Source organism: Onychomys torridus, chromosome 14, assembly GCF_903995425.1.
Source record: "Onychomys torridus chromosome 14, mOncTor1.1, whole genome shotgun sequence".
Taxonomy (NCBI): Eukaryota; Metazoa; Chordata; class Mammalia; order Rodentia; family Cricetidae; genus Onychomys; species Onychomys torridus.
In genome coordinates, this window is record NC_050456.1 from 10500557 (window position 1) to 10518778 (window position 18222).

An 18222-nucleotide genomic window follows, 5' to 3' on the forward strand; every position below is an offset into this window, starting at 1 on the left:
ATAGTGAGAATGAAGGAAAGAAGAGCGTGATCTCACTAGATGAGAGTCTTTTTAAAGCTCATCAGAATGACTGGCTGTCTCAGAGAACAATGCATGGTGAATGCTTAGCAGGTACTGATCACCATTGCTTATTAATTAGGGACTAGTTATTAATCGCCATCATTTTACTAGTATAGGAAGGCATGATGAAGTTGTTGAGTAACTTGCTCACAATCACATAGCTGGAAAGCAATGGAATCCTTTGGGGTTGAAGGTGAGATACTGGTTAGTGTAGTTGTTTTATGAGTTAAATGGTGACTGTGATTGAAATGTGAAGATGTATCATATGTGAAAACCATTAAGAGGAGACAAAAGAGAAGCACCATGTAGCTTGGTGATTAGAAATAAAGAAATCACCAAACTCACAAGCTGATTGACTGTAGAAGCAATAAATGGTTCAGAAGAACATAAGGAAGAAAACATTGTGTTTGGTAGAGATGACAAGTTCTGTTTTAGTCACCTTGTGACTTGGTGTCACATAGTCAAGTGAGGTGGCTAGCAAGGAATTCAAACCTAAGGAGGGTGGTTAGGAGTTAGTTACTCACATACAAGTGATTGGGATCGACTCAGCTGGAAGTGTTTAAAGTTGCCAGTGGTGATAAAGTGTGGTTTCTTCCCTCTACACAAACCTGGAGAGTTAAAAATAAAATTATGCTAAAATCTCTGTATAAAATTACTATATCTTTGCCCACACACACTTTAAAGGAAACCTAGTAGCAATTTTAGGAATCTGTTTTATATTTTTTTGCATCTGTGTGGTATTTGTATATGCTTACGGCATGCATGCGTGTGTGTGTGTGTGTGTGTGTGTGTGTGTGTGTGTGTGTGTGTGTATGGAGACCAGAGATGGACGCTGGTATCTTCCTCAATTATTCTCCACCACTTTTTTTTTTTTTTTAAAAACCTTGCTGACCTGAACTCATTATATAGATCAGCTTTAAATACAGAGATCCATGTTGGTTGCCTTTCAAATGCTGTAATTAAACTTGTGTGTCACTGCACCTGGCCATTTATTTAAATTGCCATTTTATTTTATTTTCTAAACTTTTCCTCTGACTTCTAAAATTAGGTTTTTGAAAATGTTGTGTCCTGGGGCCCTGAAAGCCTCAAGGCTGACAGGGAAACATTTGGCATGAGGTGAAGGATGAAACTTGGGTCAGCACCACTTTAGCAGTGCTGGGTCAAAAACTTTCCGAGTCTGACCTTGTGGTTTATTTTTCTCACACAGTAAACACAGTAAGACTGTAAAAATGTCTCCATGTGACTGTTACCACAACAAAGCTTTAGGGATGGCTCATCTTAAACTCCCTTGCAAAACACTGCTCTAGAGCAAAGCACCTGTGACCTTCAACCTTAAGAATGAGTTCTGTTGACTGATCAGCAGTGCTCAGGGCAAACGCCTCAGGAGGAAGGATTTGTAATCAGTGTAAGAATAGGTTCTGTTGGTGGAAGATGCAAGGTACCTGGGGCTCTTTCCTAAGGAGGAGTCCTATTCACTGAGAGACAAAGTTCAGGATTAGGGCCTAAACAATGCTCAGGGTTTAGGGGATTTCAGATGAATGGTGGTTCCACTGAATAGCAAAAAGATCACCAGGTTGTTAGAGAACGTGCACTCTGGTCTGCTGGGTGAAAAGGCATCCTTTCCTTCCCTTGAAGAAGATAGGTCTGCATGTTTAACAGTTCTGGTTCCTCCAATGCTTTCTCCAAGCGGTGCCTCCTACAGTTTTAGAGAATGTATTTTTATTATAGCGACCCCTACGGCGACGTCTTCTAGATCCATCCCTTCCTCTCCACCCACTCAATTTGTGTCCTTTAAAAAAACTATCTATCAAGTCTAGTTTGGGCTGTTCACATACCTGCTCAAAGTAAAGCCAGACAACAAACATTCCATGGAGAGGGCAGATGGGCATTAAGTCCCATCCCTAGCTGAGGAATCATTGGCAATTGATAGCTGTTAAAGAGGGAGAGTCTTCTTTCAGAATGTGGCCCCTACTAGGTCAACCACACTCCCATGGATGGCTCTTTATCTACCTCAGTTTTCTGAGGCTGGATCTCTCAGCGAACCTGGAGCTCACTGAATTGGCAGAGGTGGCTGGCCAGTGAGTCCCAGGGGTCTACTGCTTTATCTCCCAGGAGCTGGGGTTACAGTAGATGTAATTGTGTCTTTCATGTGCATGTTGGGGTTCCGAATTCTGGTCCTTTGGCATATGTAGCAAGTACTTAACCCAGGAGCCATCTCCACAGCCCTCGATTCCAAGGAGCCTTAAAGAGTTTGTCACTGTTGTTTCTGGGCACCGCTGCCTGGCCCTTCCTGTGTGCCCTTGCCCATGTCTCGGGTGTGTTTCCTCTGGCTGGCATCATCAGCCTTGCAGAGAAACCAACAGCCTCAGCTCCTGGGAACCCTTTCTGGCATCACAGCAGCTGCCGCTTCTCCTGTTAGTTCACATTTTCTGTCAGAAACACTCTACCACCCTCATTCTTTGTTCCCCCCGATTCCATCTTGGACTTGTTAGCCTTTGACTGTGTTGTTGCCCCATCCAAATAGCATAGCTCATGGGTGAAACTTTTGTGGCTAGGTGAACTGAGTGCTTCTCCGTCACTGCTTCATCCAACCTCTGGCACAGCCAGTGTTGTCTGAATTCTAGGAGGAAGGCCGTTTACTCACCTCAGACCGAGACCAGGACCTTGGGTACGTGCTCTTGGATGAAGAGGGATGGGAAGGGTGGAAATATGTATTTTAGTGATTTTTCCATCTTTGTCTCTTCTACTCTTGGTGGTTCTTCAGATAGGTGTCTCACTGGTTGACATTAGATTATTTCCTCTTTTTCCACAGGGAATGATGATGTGGGCGTAGGTACCACCAGAATATTATCCTGGGGAACTTGTCCCTCTTTGTATGTGTTTTCACTCTTTATAAAACTTTTTTGTACCTCCTAGGTAGAAATAAGTATTAGTAATTTATTATTTATGTATTTGTTCTGTTTCTTTTCAGAAAAATCCTAGTTAGCCTGTCTGAAAACTCATTTGTTCTTACTTCAGAATTGCAATTAGTTTGAAAGGTACAATAGTCGGATTTTTTAAAAATTGAATTCTGCTCAAGCTATGAAGTACACTGTAACATAAAGACTGCAAAAAATTACAGGTGATAGATGTATCTCTTTTTATTTTGTAGCCTTCCTTGAATCCCGGGGGAAGCCAGTCTTCAGATGTGGTGCTTTTGAACCACTGGAAAGTGAGGAATTTTGAAGTACAGCGTGGTGACATCGTGTCGTTGGTGTGAGTAATTCAGAAACTCACTGTATTTGTATTTGTGTTTATCTGGATTCAACTTATAAGTCACTGCTGATAACATTCGGGCACTTATGAAATTAATGAGTGCATCTTAAATATAATCCATATTGACATATAGCAATGCTAGAAAGGTTTTTTTTATTTGATATATATCAGTTGAATGACGTAATTAGTAAATTTTGTGTAATGAAATACTGACCAGAAAATATGCTTTTGATATTATTTTGCAATATTTTACAATTTTGCATCTTGGTAAGCAAAGTTTTGTGCTTTGTTTTACTACTTTTGGAAAGAAAACATTCTTAGTAAATGATAATTATGATGTGAAATTCAATGGCATTTGTGTATGTTGTGAAATTACCTGGAAAAAAAAATTTGAAAAACTAGTATTATTGGCTTTTGTTTGCATCAAAAGATGGCGCTGTTTCTCTGTAAAATATTGTGACTGGGTGGGAATACAAATTGTATCCCAAGTGTTATAAAAAAGGAATGTCAAAATGTACATAACCGACTCAGTGACACAGTGTACACTCTGCATGTACTTGAGTGGTTCAGATTCTAAACTTTTGTTTGTCTTAAAAAATAAATCCACACCTAACAGCCTGCAGCAGACCTTGCTTAATTTATTCTGGCTGCAACTGTTTATAAAAACTGTTCTAATATGATGCCCTGTTATGGAAGTCAGTGCATGAAGCAGCAATTGATGTAGGAGGATTATTGTTGCATATTTTCGTGACAGTAAAACCTACTATTGAGTGAGAAGCTTTCTATTTCCCAGTTACTCCTTTTCCATGAGCTAGAAGGTGATTTTTCATGTCGCATGATAATGTTAATAGGTAGAATAATCCAGTATCAACTTGCTCACCTTTACCTGTAGATAATTTTGCTGCTGGACATAGATATTCTGTAAATGTGTCTCCTTCAAGGCTGCTCTTAACAGGGTTCATTTGAAAACACATTCCCTATGTCTGGTAAATTGATAATGAAATACATTTGAGTGGAAGTTGATGGCAGGCAGCCAGGGGTGGGATTGAAATGCATCTGAGGTTTCAAGTATTTTCTTTAATGTTAGTCTGCATTTTGGAGTGTACTTTTACTTTGTCATTCAGCACACTGGTTTTGCTCCCTCCTGATAAGCCTGACCACCTGAAATAAGCCTATCATGTACACATGGTTCTTTTGCCTTTGGTCTGACAAGTTTACATTCTCACTTAGTTCTTGATGAAGAGGATACCCACCCCAAAAGAAAGAAGTCACGTAACAAGTGGACAGCTGTGCGTTTTTCTCCCCCTAGGAAAACATACTGACTATCTCTAAGCAGGCAAATTTGAATAGGTAATTGAAAACCATGAGATGGCTCCTTGAAATTCAGGGTTGTGAGTCCATAAAAATACTCTGACATATCATGATTTATTTCTAAAGGAAAACACAGCTCTTTTAGGTAATTGCTATAATGATTGATATTTATTATACAAATTAATTTAAATGAACATTTATATTCAAATTGGGATTGTTAAATAATAGCTACTGCAGGTGAAGTACTTTTTTTGTTTCTTTTTTGAGACAAGCCCTGGCTGTCCTGGAACTCGCTTGTAGACCAGGCTGGCCTCGAACTCACTGAGATCCACCTGCCTTGGCCTCCCAAGTTCTAGATTAAAGGCGTGTGCCACCACGCCAAGCTGGTGAAGTGCATTTTTAATGAGTCAGTTATGTGCTGTATCTTTGTTATGTAGAAACGACATAACTTCATTTCATAAGCTTCGTCACTGGCAGGCCTTGTTTACGTAAAAGAATGCTTAGTGTTGGAATTACGTTATTGAACAACAAATAATTATTAAGCAATGCTGTTGTCTGTGTTTGAGAAAGAAACTGAGTTTGATAGTCAATTCTTTAGCTTGAGGTTGTATTTTAAAAGCTATATTATGACATTTTTCGGTCTTGTTTCATGAGCAAAGTGCTTTCTACACATATGTCCTTATATTTTTGTACAATTTATAGACTGCTTCATTTGAAAAGGTTGATGTTGGTGTGATAAACTTTCACCTATATGTTTAAACGATGCCAAGCACATTGAATATTTACTTCCTTACAAAAAGCACCACTATGGTTTTTAACATCAGAACTTGCTCTCTTTTCAAGAAATGTGTAATAAATTTGGAAATGAATATTTACCTGTTTATTTTAAAAGGAATATAAAATGTACTTTGTCATTTTACTTATAAATTGTTGTTAATAGATTACAGAAATAATCTGATGATAAAGAAGTATATTTTATTTTAAAAAATCATGAGATAGTCTTTCATGTATTCAGAATGTGTGGAGTATAACATTGTAACTATACTACATTTGCATTTCTGGAGATTTGTTTTGTCTGTATGGATATGTGTGTACATGTTCATTTGTGTATGGATGTGATTGTATGCATATGTGTGCCCATGTATGTGAAAGCCAGAGGTCAATGTTGGTTGTCTTCCTTAATTTTTTTCTATTACCAAATATTTAAAAAACTATTATTGTTTTATATGTGTAAGTGTTCTGCTTTTATGTATGTATGTTTACTGTGTGCAGTTCATCAGAACTCCTGGAACTGGAATTGTAGATAGTTATGAACCAGCATGTGAGTGCTGGGGACAGCCCTCGGGGCCTTTGCAAGAGCAGTTAGTGTTCTTAATTGCTGAGCCATCTTTCTTCATTCACCTTAGTTTTGAGACATCGACTTTCACTGAATCTGGGGATCTATGTTTCAGTGGCCAGGGGCTGCCTAGCAAGCCTCAGTGATCCTTGTGCCTCCATGTCTGCAGTCCTGGGATCTGGTACATTCGTCACCATGCTCAGTTTTTATGCCTTCACTGGAGATTGAACTCAGACCTTCATGCTTGTGTGGTGGGCACTCTACCAACTTCACCCTCTGTCAGGCCCTGGAAAATAGTTAGCTGCCAACTCATGCTTAAACTGGCAGCATTTATATAGCTTGAAATTTAGTGAGAACAATAACAATTCTTATAGTGCAACTTAAAAGATGTAGAATTTCTAATAAATACAGTACAGTGAATGTGGGTTGATGCCTAAAGGCCAAAAGGTAAAGGTGTAGACTGCATGTAGATAATAAAGGAAAGGGCACAGTATGGAAGATGTTAACTATTACAAGTTGCAGGTAGAGAAAGTTGGTAAATTTTGTACAAAATGTACCAATAGTATTCGAGTATTCGTGTGTGTGTGTGTGTGTGTGTGTGTGTGTGTGTGTGTACAAAGAACAATGTTACCTCTGTGATAACTGCTTCTCAGAGAAGGGTCAATTGTATGACCTTGACTCCTGAGCTTGCTTGTACTTGGCCTTCTGTTGCTGTTATTAATGAGGAAAACTTTAATGATGTGGGCATACAAATCACATGTGAATAAATGTACCGTCTGCATCAGAATGAAATACTTTCTCCATTTCCCATGTGTGAGAGCCAATTCATATCACAGAGATAAATGATTTAGTAGAACAGACTGCCTTCTATTGCATGAGGTTTTATTGAGAGCTTGTTGACCAAGCTTCTTAAAGATTCAAAGGCAGGTCTGAGGAGGGAGGAGGTATGCACTGGAATATGTCTCCTTACACCTCTTTGTCTTTTCCTGTCTTTTTCTTTTCGAATAGTTGGTCCTAGTGGAGTTATTGTTTAAGCATATTATTCAGTTATGCTAATTCAAGAGGAATATTTACTCAGTCCCGTGAAAGGCTAGGCACAGTATCACTTGCTGTCATTAAGTCCTCAGAATTACTGAATGTGTGTAGGTGGCACTGTACTCTCTTAATGGATTTGCAGTCTAATAGTAGTGCTTAAGGTGGATTTTCTATACCTTGGAATTGACTTTTTATTAACCTGTGTGGTGGCCTTACTGCAACAGGCTTAACATAAGACTCACAGTTTCTCAGGATGAATATAGTGCCTGGCAAGTCCAATGGGATAGAGATGCTTTGCAATACATCTTGAATAAACACATTTATGTTTAAGTGTTTTTATTCTGAAATAACATTAGACCTAAAGAAAGCTTGTGAAATAGTACAGAGAGTTCTCTCCCACCTCTCCATTCATATAAAATCTCACAGTAGGGAATAATATTAATATTTTTAACTATATACCTTAGCCATTCACCAGCCTTTTAACTAATAATCTTTTAGATTTCCCTGGGCCAAAGTATCTTGTATTTCATTTTATTTTTCATTTCTCTTTGCTCTTCTCTAGTCTGTGACAGTTCTTTGGTGACTTTTGTCTTTTATGAACTTAACAGCTTTGACTAGTTATTTTTTGGGAATAATGCTTTACCATTAGAATTTTCAAGGCCATTCTGCTTTTGAATGGGGATGGGAGTTACTGAGGAAGCCACAGCAGTGACAGCTGAGTGACATGGAGACTCAGACAGAGAAGGCAGCATGGCCAGTGGGAGAGGTTAAAAGGAGGGGAACTGACTGATTAGAGGATCAGTTTTTTAAATAAGTCCTTTTGATATTTTTGGTCCTATAAGCTTGGATAGTGACTAAAGGGGTCCATAGCTTCTAGAAATAAGCTAAATCTACATTGCTAGGAAACAAGGTGTGGGAGCTATGCAGTTTGGGGAAACGGCTGAAGGGTGTAGCAGAGGTAGACAGGAAGGAAGAAGGGCTGGGTTTCAGATTGGGTTTTCTATTGCTGTGAAGAGACATCATGACCACGGCAACTCTTAGAAAGAAAAAAAAAGGGGGTGGCTTACATTTTCAGAGTTTTAGTCCATTATCATTATGGAGCAATATGATGGCATGCAAGCAGACATGGTGTTGCCGAAGGAGCTGAGAGTCCTACATCTTGACCTGCAGTCAATAGGAAGTGGTCTGAGACACTGGGTGTAGCTTGAGCATCGGAAAACTCAAAGTCTACCTCCACAGTGACACACTTCCTCCAACAATGCCACACCTCCTAATAGTGCCAGTCCCTATGAGCTTATGGGGGCCAATTGCATTCCAACTACTACACAGATGTTGGTGTAAAGTACTGTAGTAGAAGGTTGGTGTGAGGGACTTCTCACATGCTACCATCAGTCTTCTTATCTCTCTAGACATTGTGCTAAGTGCTTTGACTTTCGTTTTGTTCTCATACCACTATCTAAAGGTAGTTGCTTTTAGCATTATGTAATTCAGAGTAAGCATATGGAAAATGAAGAACAAAGTGAGATTTGACTCTGGTTTCACATGATACGGACCTGTACTGTTTGATATCTAGGTCCTTGTAGCATGGAATGTTCAGTGGGACTGCTGCCATTTGTGTAAATAATAACAGTTTGGATACTTCTTGCCAAGTCAATGTATTTTTCATCCCATTTGTTTATTTTTCTTTTTAAATGTCGAGAATTTTAAATTTCCTCTGATATTCATTCTATCTCTGTTTGGACAAAGCCACGTTTAAACCTTTGCCATACAAGGTAATGTTTTTCCCTGGAGTATGTCTCAGGCAACTTCATATGGTACCTTAAGTCTGAGGTGGAAGCTAGGAAGGTTAATGCTGTATAGCAAAGGCTGGTGCCACAATAGGTAAACCTCAGGCCTTGGGGAAAATGTTGGCGTGATCAGGTCCAATCATAAGCCATATCATTTTAGTTTTGTCTGCTTATTATTTTCAGTCATTGAATTAAGCATTCTGTCTTCATTTTATTGCATTAGTTTTATTTCTCATTGCTGTGATGAAGGCCTGAAGAAGCAGCCTTAGGGAGGAAGGATTTAATTTGGCTCCAGATTTGTGAAGATACCTTACAGAAGGGAAAATTGACAGCTAGAACTTGGGATCAGGGAGTATGAGCGTTCTCATCTCTGATTTGTGTGGATCAGGAAGCAGAAAACAGACTAGAGATAAGGCTGGTCTGTAAACCTCAGGATCTGTCTCTCCTTCTCAGTTCTTTGATGGGATGGAAGACTCAACAGTTACAGTTACAATCTTCTGTCTTAGCTAGAACATATTAAGTATTAGATTTAGGTTCTTTAGGATAGGACACCTTTTGGAATGATCTTTGTAACATGCCATCTACTCATGCTCCAGACTTCTCTGGATTTTAGTATGTGTCTCTTGTTTGACATTGTTCGCATTGGTTGTAGTTCCATCTTGTTTAGGTCATTATCCCCTATTCCTCCTGGACAATATTTGATAATCATTCCTATTGTATATAGTTTTGTATTAGGTTGGGACTTTCTTATTTAGACAAAATGGGGAGATGTAGCGGGTAGCTGTTCCAGCTTTGACCTGGAAGTATTACCCTCACTGAGGCTTCTGGTAACTGTCACACCTATGAGGAGGGGCCAAGACAGGAGCTCTTAAGACCTGAGACCCGGATGTGCTGGCTCTCTTGGTTGCTGGATCCTGGATGCTGGAGGTAGACCGGGCAGAGTTCTCTAGGGAACACAAGGATTGCACTATACCTTTCCCAGACCCTGTAACCTATCCCCTAACTTGTAAGTTACCCCACAAAATAAACCTCCCTTTTAACTACGTGGGTGGCCTTAATACTTCCACCAATACACACTTCCCTTCTAGGTGTCAAAAGTGAAGTTTCCCCAAACAACAGCCAGGTGTTCCAAAACAAGCTTGAGAGGAGCTGTTTCACATTCAAACTATAACAGTCCTTGTTAAAAAAAAACACAAGAGGGTGATAGTATTATATCCAGTTTGTAGACAAGAACACCGAGGTCTACAGGGCATAAGTTGTTTGTTTAAAGACAGAGTAAGTAAGTAGCAGGCCAATGGTTGGCAGTGTGCTGCACCAAAGCCGTCCACTTAAGTATCATATTTAAGCATTATGATGCCTCTGTGTATGTGTTGTAATGGTGGAGCTGAGAAACTTACCAATTCTTGGCAAAGTCACTGGTGTGTATACATATCTTTCTTTATTCCTATTTCTGAAGCAAAATTCCTATATGATGATTCTTAAAATGTAGTCTCTTTATTATGAGCTCAGAGGAAATTTGTGGAAATAACTGCAACAGCTGGCTTGTGACGTGTTAAACATTGCCACTTTCTGACAGATGGCCAAGGTGGTGATGACATTTCCTGCAGTTCCTATGAGCAGTTTTACGGAGATCTGAGCCGGAGAAACAAGTGACATAGAGTAGAGCCTGTAGGGGAAGGAAAAAAAAGATAGGTTTTCATTTTCTTATGTCTTAAGTTCTTGTAAATCTTTAAAGGTCCCTTGACCTACCAAGGGAAATTAATTGGAGCTTGCTAAAAAAGGAAAGTCATACTTTTAAACAAATGCCCAGAGCAATGATAGGCCTAACTAATGACCTATAATTGTATTAAAAGCCAGTTGTTGGTAGAGCTTGGAAAATATAACTTCATATACTTATTGGTCTACCTGTTGGTGCTCGTTCTGAATTTTTTTTTTTTTTTTTTGAGTTTGAAGGTAATTTTGCCCACACTGAAAGGCTACAGCTTGCAGAGCAGGACTATTAGGGTGAAGGGCCCAAGTTTCTAGCTTTTTATTGGTAATTGACAGTAAAATGCTGTGGAATGGAATCCAGTATCTCACTTGATTTTGAAGAGATTCAGTTCATGGCATTTTACATTACCCATAGTCATTTATTTTCATTACTAAGTGTATTTGCAAATGATAATTTTATGGAAAAATAAAGTGAGGTGCAGCATTGTTGCTGTTATTTGGCATAGATTTAACTGATTTTTTAAAAAAACTGTTCATGTGCATACAGAATTGCTGTCTGTAAAGCAAACCTTAATAGCAATTTGTTTCCTTGAGCAGGATAAACTGCCTACACAATGCTTGTACAGTTAATTATGCAATAAAACATTTTCTTAGTTCAGAGACAAATTATAGCTTCAAAATGCTTCAATGATCATAAATTTCAATTTTGAATTATGGAGATTTTTATGGTAACATAACTATAGGAGCTATCCATACCTTTGTTCATCCCACTTTATAAATACTATGCTTAGGAGAGATGGATAGAAGTTGTCACAAAAGGAAGTTGTATGGGCAGCATTCTAGGAGATACTGCATCCTTATAACTGTTTCTGTTTGCATGGCACAGTAGTACAGTTTACAAGAATATTGTTACTTGATTTAAAAAGGAAAACAAAGGCTATGTGCAAGACACATTATGGAGTTACAGGAGACTGTGAGTTGCCTGGTGTTGGTGCTGGGGACTGAATTCAGGTCCTCTTTAGAGTAGCAAGTGTTCTTAACCACTCAGCCATCTTTCCTGAATCTGGGGAGTAGTATTTTGAATTAGTTTAAGTATAGGAACAGAATTAATTATGGTTTTCAAACAGTAAGAAGTATATGTATCAAGCAGAAAATATAGCAGAATCCAAATAAACTGTGGTGTAGGCATGCAAACTTATCCTGTGTACTTTGGAAGTCACTAGCAGGATATGTAGCCATAGCTAAAGGTAGGCCACTAAGATCAGGAAAGAACTGATTCCCACTTCTGGCTTATGATACTAGTATATTTCAAACTAAGTCCATTTTTAGAAAAACGAGAAACTGCCTTGTAGGCTTTTTAAAAAACATTTGAATATTCACAAAGCCTGGGTAAAGATCCAAGAGTGAAGGAAACGCTTGTTGAAGTGAGCCCCATATTTGGTCATTTCCCGTTGGTCCCCTCAGTTGGTAAACATCTTAGGCTATCAAGCTAAGAGTGACAGCCAAAGTAGTTAGATGCTGGCAACAGTTTTTAAAAATTTATTTATTCATTTTCCATCCCATTTGCAGTTTTTCCTCCCTCCTCTCCTCCCAGTCTCTCTTCCCTGTCCCCCTCTGTTCTCATCCCCCAATCCACTCCTCCTCAGTTTCTGTTCAAGAAAGAGCAGGTCTCCCATGGAGATCAACAAAGCATGGCATATCAAGTTACAGTAAGACTGAGCACCTCCCATTTATTAAGGCTGGGAAAAGATGACCCAGGATAAGGACTTGGGTCCCAAAAGCCAGTAAAAGAGTCCAAGACAGCCCCGGTTCCCACTGTGAGGAGTCCCACAAGAAGACCAAGCTACACAACTGTAACATCTATGCAGAGGGCCTAGGTCAGTCCCATGCAGGCTCCCAGGGTGTTGGTTCAGTCTCTGTGAGCCCCTGTGAATCCAGGTTAGTTGATTTTTTGGGTTTTCTTGTGGTGTCCTTGACCCCTCTGGCTCGTACAATCCTTTCTCCCCCTCTTCTGCAGGATTCCCCAAGCTCCCACTAATGCTTGGCTGTGGGTTTGTATCTGTTTCCATCAGTTGCTGGGTGAAGCCTCTCTGAAGACAGCTGGGCTAGGCACCAATCTATGAGTAGAGCAGAATATCATTAGGGATCATTACATTGACATTTTTTCCCCTCTGGCTTTTTTGGTTCTCTCCTAGGTCTCTGGGTCATCTAGCCTGTGGGACCTGGCACTCTAGGTAGTGTGTTAGGAGTGGACTTACTCTCCTGGCATGGGTTTTAGGCTAGACCAGTCATTGGTTGGCCATTTCCTTAATCTCTAGACCACCCTTACCCAAGCACATTCCATAGGCAGGACAGATTGTAGGTTGAAGGTTATGTGACTGGGTTGGTTTCTGGGAACAATTTTTTGACAGTTTTATTATGCTGAAAAATCATAAATTGGAGTTCAGAAAGGAAGTTGGAGGTAGCAGACAAAATAAGCCAAATTTTTGGTTGAATTTTAGCAGTTAGTGAAAACTAAAGAGACTTTTAAGTTATAAAAATTAAAATACACTTTTTTCCTTTTCCACTCTCTCTCCTTCCATCTGTCCTCTCTCTCTCCTTCTGTCTGTCCTCTCTCTCTCTCCTTCCACCTGTCCTCTCTCTCTCCTTCCATCTGTCCTCTCTCTCTCCTTCTGTCTGTCCTCTCTCTCTCTCCTTCTCTGTCCTCTCTCTCCCTCTCTCTCTCTCACCCTCTCTCTCTCCCAATAAAGCTCTAGTATAAAAAAATTAAAATACAATCTCTGATGAATTTTAAGGTGATATGCCTTTAATTGTCATTACCAGAAAAAGCAAATGTTATGCAGCGTTTTTTATATAGTTTTTTTTTTTTCAGTGCAATACCTGGCATTTAATATATTGTATATCAGAGCAGGACCCAGAAAAAACAAAAACAAACCTGAAGCAAAGAATAAGGGACGTAGATGACTGTCTCTAGCAGTCCATATTGTGTAGTGGTCAGATGTGGGCTATCATATAATTATGATCAATACATTTAAAATGATGAAAGAATGAATACTTTTATTATAAGAGAATTGAAGGATTCTACACATGGAAACCATTGCAAAGGCTTTTAGAACAATGGTTTGGTAGAAGGTTAGAGCCACGTGAGGCGAGACCTGGTGGGATGTGTACTAGGAAGTGTGTATGGTGTGTGGAGTGGTGAAGGAAAGGACGCACAGTGAGTGCATTAGCTACTATGATAGTCAAAAAGCTGACCTCCACCTGGTTGGAGTCCCACAGAAAGAGGAGAGGAGGGTGGAAACAGCAATACAGGAATAGAGTAAAAAAACTAAAGACACATCCGACTCACAGATTACAGAAATTTTCACTAGGATACAGTTATTAACACCACATTTTTATGGTATATGTTAGTCACATGACTGAATAGAAAACTATCTCAAAAGGTAAAAGTGGCATATATTACTGAAACAAGCAAACAAAATACCAGATGGTTTACCTCATAGAAGGCAGGCAAGAATTTATGGCTGCTTGAAAGTAATAAAATAAAAAAAGTCTTTCAAACAAAGTTTGAATATATTAGAAATATCCTTCAAAGTGACAAGGAAGCCCTCAGTGCTGGCCGGGTTGTCCCTTTGGACTTCATTTACAAAGCAAGTCCAAGTGTTAGGAATTTCAGGATGATAACCTTAGAGCATTAAGACTCAAGGATGGTGGGGAGGATTTTTCTAGCTCGCACCCCTTTCCAACTCTGTCCCTTTTTAAAAAACCAAACCAAACCGTAGAATCCGTTTTGTGCTGCCTACACACTCATGGGTATGGGGCCACCCATTAGCTTGTGGTTGGCCCATTAGGGACCACACCATCAGAGTTTTTATGGTTTTTCTGTTTTATAGTTATTACTATCTTTCTTGTCAACTTGAGAGGCATTTCCCACCAGCAAACGCACTGTCCACCTGTTCTTACAAAAGAGAGGTGCCGCCGTACACACTTTGTTCCAAGGGTCACACCTTGCGAATGTGGAGGGAATCTTAAATCTACTTTTCCACGTAGACTCATGTGATCCAAGGTCGGTAGTTACCCTCTCGTTTTCTTGTTCTAGGAAAAAGCTTTGTGTTTGCTGTGTGGAGGTGACAGTTGCTAGAAAATGTGCCTGTGGCTGATAAGAAACAGGGAGGGTTTAGAGCAAGAGACACCAAAGTTACAGGAGCTTTGGAGCTCAGGAGAAAATATCTCTTCCAAAGTGGAGAAATATCCCTTTAAGAAATGTTTATTTCCATTAATGAGAGGCTTCAGTGACCCGCATTCTGGACTGTTCTCTTTTGCATAATGTAGTGACAGATTTACTCATATTCAGAGGCTGCATTAGTATTTACGGATGGCACAGCTGTACATTTCACTTTATTAAAACACATATGGATGTTAAAATTGCTGATGGAGAAGCTGGCTCGGTTAGGTTTGGCTATGGATATGCTAATTATAATTCAGCTTTCTGTGCTTTTAGAGGTCATAAGTTGTATGGCAAAGATTTGTGTACTCGGCAGGCTGAAAAGTCACAACCATTCAGTAGGAAACAATTTAGTGTGGCTAGTCTGTCTCCTATACATCTCACCATATAGTTAAATAAGAATCATTAGAACATTCCAGGTTTATTAGAAATTCATTATTCTAGGAGAGGATCTTTAAAGAGCCGTCAGAATGGAATGCTAGGGAAGCTGTGGCTGCAGTGATAGCATGCTAACTGAGTGAAGGAAGGGAAGGACTCTTCTTCACAGAATGGATCCAAATTCAGCCAAAGGTTTGTAATAAATCAAGGAGAGAAATCAGTTAATAAAGAAAGAGGCCACTTATCAGCAAAGGAGAAGGGGTTTTAATGCTTCTAAATGGAAGGTTAAACTGCTTGGGTGAACTTCAGTTTAACAAAAAAGAGAAAAGCAATATGGATAATTAGGAAATAATAAGATCCTATTGGAACAAAGTCAGAAAACTTGCCTTAGGTGTTAGTGGAACATTGGCTAATGAACTCGCCCTCCTGAAATTCTCTCTGAATATTCACTTTTGCTCTAGAAATGGGCAAGGTGATGTTTCTTGCTTTTGAGGTCTCATTCTCTGGCATAATTTGTCATCTTGTAGTTTAAACTGGCAACTAACACTGAAATGGAGGAAAAGAATTGCCTAGGATTCCTTTGCTGCCAATCAGCTCCTAAATGGGAGTTCATTTTCCTGTCCTGTTTGGGTGTAGCATCACTGCTCAGGGCTGTCAGCTTGATGGGTCCTTAAGGATTCGAACTAGGAGACTGGAGCTCCTCTACATGTCATAATTAAAAACACTTAGGTTAAAACAGTGTGACCAAAGAAAGGTTCCATTCTTCCCTGTAGTTATTTGAATAATCCACATATATATGGTTATTCCAATACTAAAATCATGCCAACAGATTTTTGGCTATTTTTTGCAGTTTGAACCTTATGTTCCTATGAACTTTGTATTATGAAAGGTTTTGGAAATTGTTTCCAGAATCAATATCAGATACTATTTTATATGACCTCTGTCCTAATGACGAGTTAGAAAGAAAAGTATCACAATAATTGAATTCAGAGATGATTCCAGATTTAAAGATGTTGTGAGTAAGAACGTAGGCTTAGCTTATAATGCTGTGTTAAGGAAAAGGTCATCTTATATCTAAAGAAATAGTTCCTCTAATTGTAACCTTTCCTCTGTCACTGATATTCTTATAATTAGCTTTACTTGTCTTTTGTTACACATTATAGCAAACTCAGTTCAGTGTTGTACATTAACATCTAAGGAAACGTGAAAGTCCTTTTCAGAATGTTCGCAGCTCTGCCCAGATTGACAAATAGGTAATAACTCAAGGGGTAGTCATCATTATGCAGTCAGAATGATCGGACCAGGTGCCAAGAGATCAGGTGCTAGGCTCACTTGCTTATGTGCTAATTACCTTGTCAGTTAACATCTGCAGATCAATTTTCTTTTTTTGGTACTGGGAGTTGAACCCAGGGCCTTGCTCACACTACATAAGCACTATAGGGCTGAACTATATCCCAGCCCCAACTGTCATTGTTAGTGAAATAAAAGGATTGTGTCTGCTAACTTCCATAGTATCTTTTAACTTGAAAATATTTTTTTTCTACATTGATTATTTTAAGTTGTCACAGACACAAGTTAAATTTATTTTATGTTCTATCCCAGTTTATATATTATACTATATATAATACAGTATAATGGTTTATTGTGTTTAAAAATACTGACAGTTATTCTAGCAAATATTTTCCATGTGCTTGTTTTGTGCACAATCGGCCACTGTCTTAACAACAGTAAAGAAAATGGACATAGTGTATCTGTTCATGGAACTTCCTATTCTGCTAGAGTATGTTGAATAAGATAAAATTTAAAATAGACATTTTTTTAAAACCTTGCCACAGATGTGGCCTGTGGGCATGTGAGTAGAGAAGTCTGATGTTCACTAGGTGAGATGTAGCACGAATTGTTAGAAGTGCTTATTAAATAAAAACAAACCTGGAGCCAGGTATTGGGGTGAGTGCTGAAAGATCAGAGAAACAGAACAAGCCACAGCTAACCTCACTTCACCCATTCCTCAGCTGATATTGTTTCCTCGAACTGAAAGCCTCTGAGTCCTCATCAGAATGGATCTCAGCTGAACTGCTGCTAAAATATAAAAGCTTAAAGAGTCTCTAGTTCCTGGTCCTCATGCCTTATATACCTTTCTGCTTCCTACCATCACTTCCTGGGATTAAAGGAGTGTGTCTTTCCCAAGCAAGACAAGGGACCTCAAGTGCTGGGATTAAAGGCCTGTGCCACCACACCTGGCTCTATTCTCAGTGTGGCCTTGACTTAACAGAGATCTAGATGGATCTCTGCCTCCTGAATGCTAGGATTAAAGGCGTGTGCTACCACTGCCTAAACCTATGTTTAATATAGTGGCTGTTCTGTTCTCTGACCCCCAGATAAGTTTATTGGGGTGCACAATATATCCACCACATGCTGCAGTGCCATGCTGCAGTGTCTAGGGCTGGCTCTAAAGAGTGTGTCGTGCACCATTTCCCAATTCCACAGACAGTTGGATCCGGTTAATTTAAAATCAGCTATGAAGGTAATAGTTATATGATGCAGATTAATAATGTGCAATCACTACAGATAGCCTTCCCCCAGTGCTAGTCAAGCCCTCTGTCTCAGAAGTATGCTCCAGCTTCCCACCTCTTCAAGCCAACCTGGTTAATGGTGTAAAGTGCGTAATGTCAGGTGTCAGCTGAGTGCCCGGCCTTGTCTCTAATCATGTGTGTTATGTAGTCAAGGTGGAGCAGAGCCTGACACATGAACTTAGCTGAAAAACTATTGGTGTAATACTGCAATAAGTGAGTTACTGGAAGTAGAGGAGCTGAAAGGAAAGCAGGTGTGAGTTGAAACTGGATTTGAAAGAGGGATAATCCATACTTCACCAGAGAAGAAGCAAGACAGACAGAGAAAAGGCAAGTGTGCAAACTTGTGGCAAGAGTGAACAGTCACATAGACAAAGTGGTGAATGGTTTGGTAGGTCTTGGACAGATATCTAAGCTTTTTGTCCTAAGCTTGTACCAGAGAAATCCAAACACAGTCAGATTTTTCACTGGTAGTAAAAATGAAATACTGTGTTTGAATTCAGTTTTGTCCCTTTGTGATGCAGAATTAATAATAACCCTTTCTAACAAATTATA

At 39.4% G+C, this 18222-nt stretch overlaps 1 protein-coding gene across 4 annotated transcripts in view; it reads left to right on the forward strand.

The window, feature by feature from the left end:
• Positions 1–18222, forward strand: part of Immp2l (inner mitochondrial membrane peptidase subunit 2) — an 854797-nt gene that overhangs the window by 73973 nt on the left and 762602 nt on the right. For all 4 annotated transcript variants that reach the window (XM_036206171.1, XM_036206173.1, XM_036206174.1 and 1 more), the window contains exon 4: positions 3212–3315. In XM_036206171.1, the coding sequence (XP_036062064.1) occupies positions 3212–3315 (104 nt within the window). The remainder of the gene's footprint in view (positions 1–3211; positions 3316–18222) is intronic.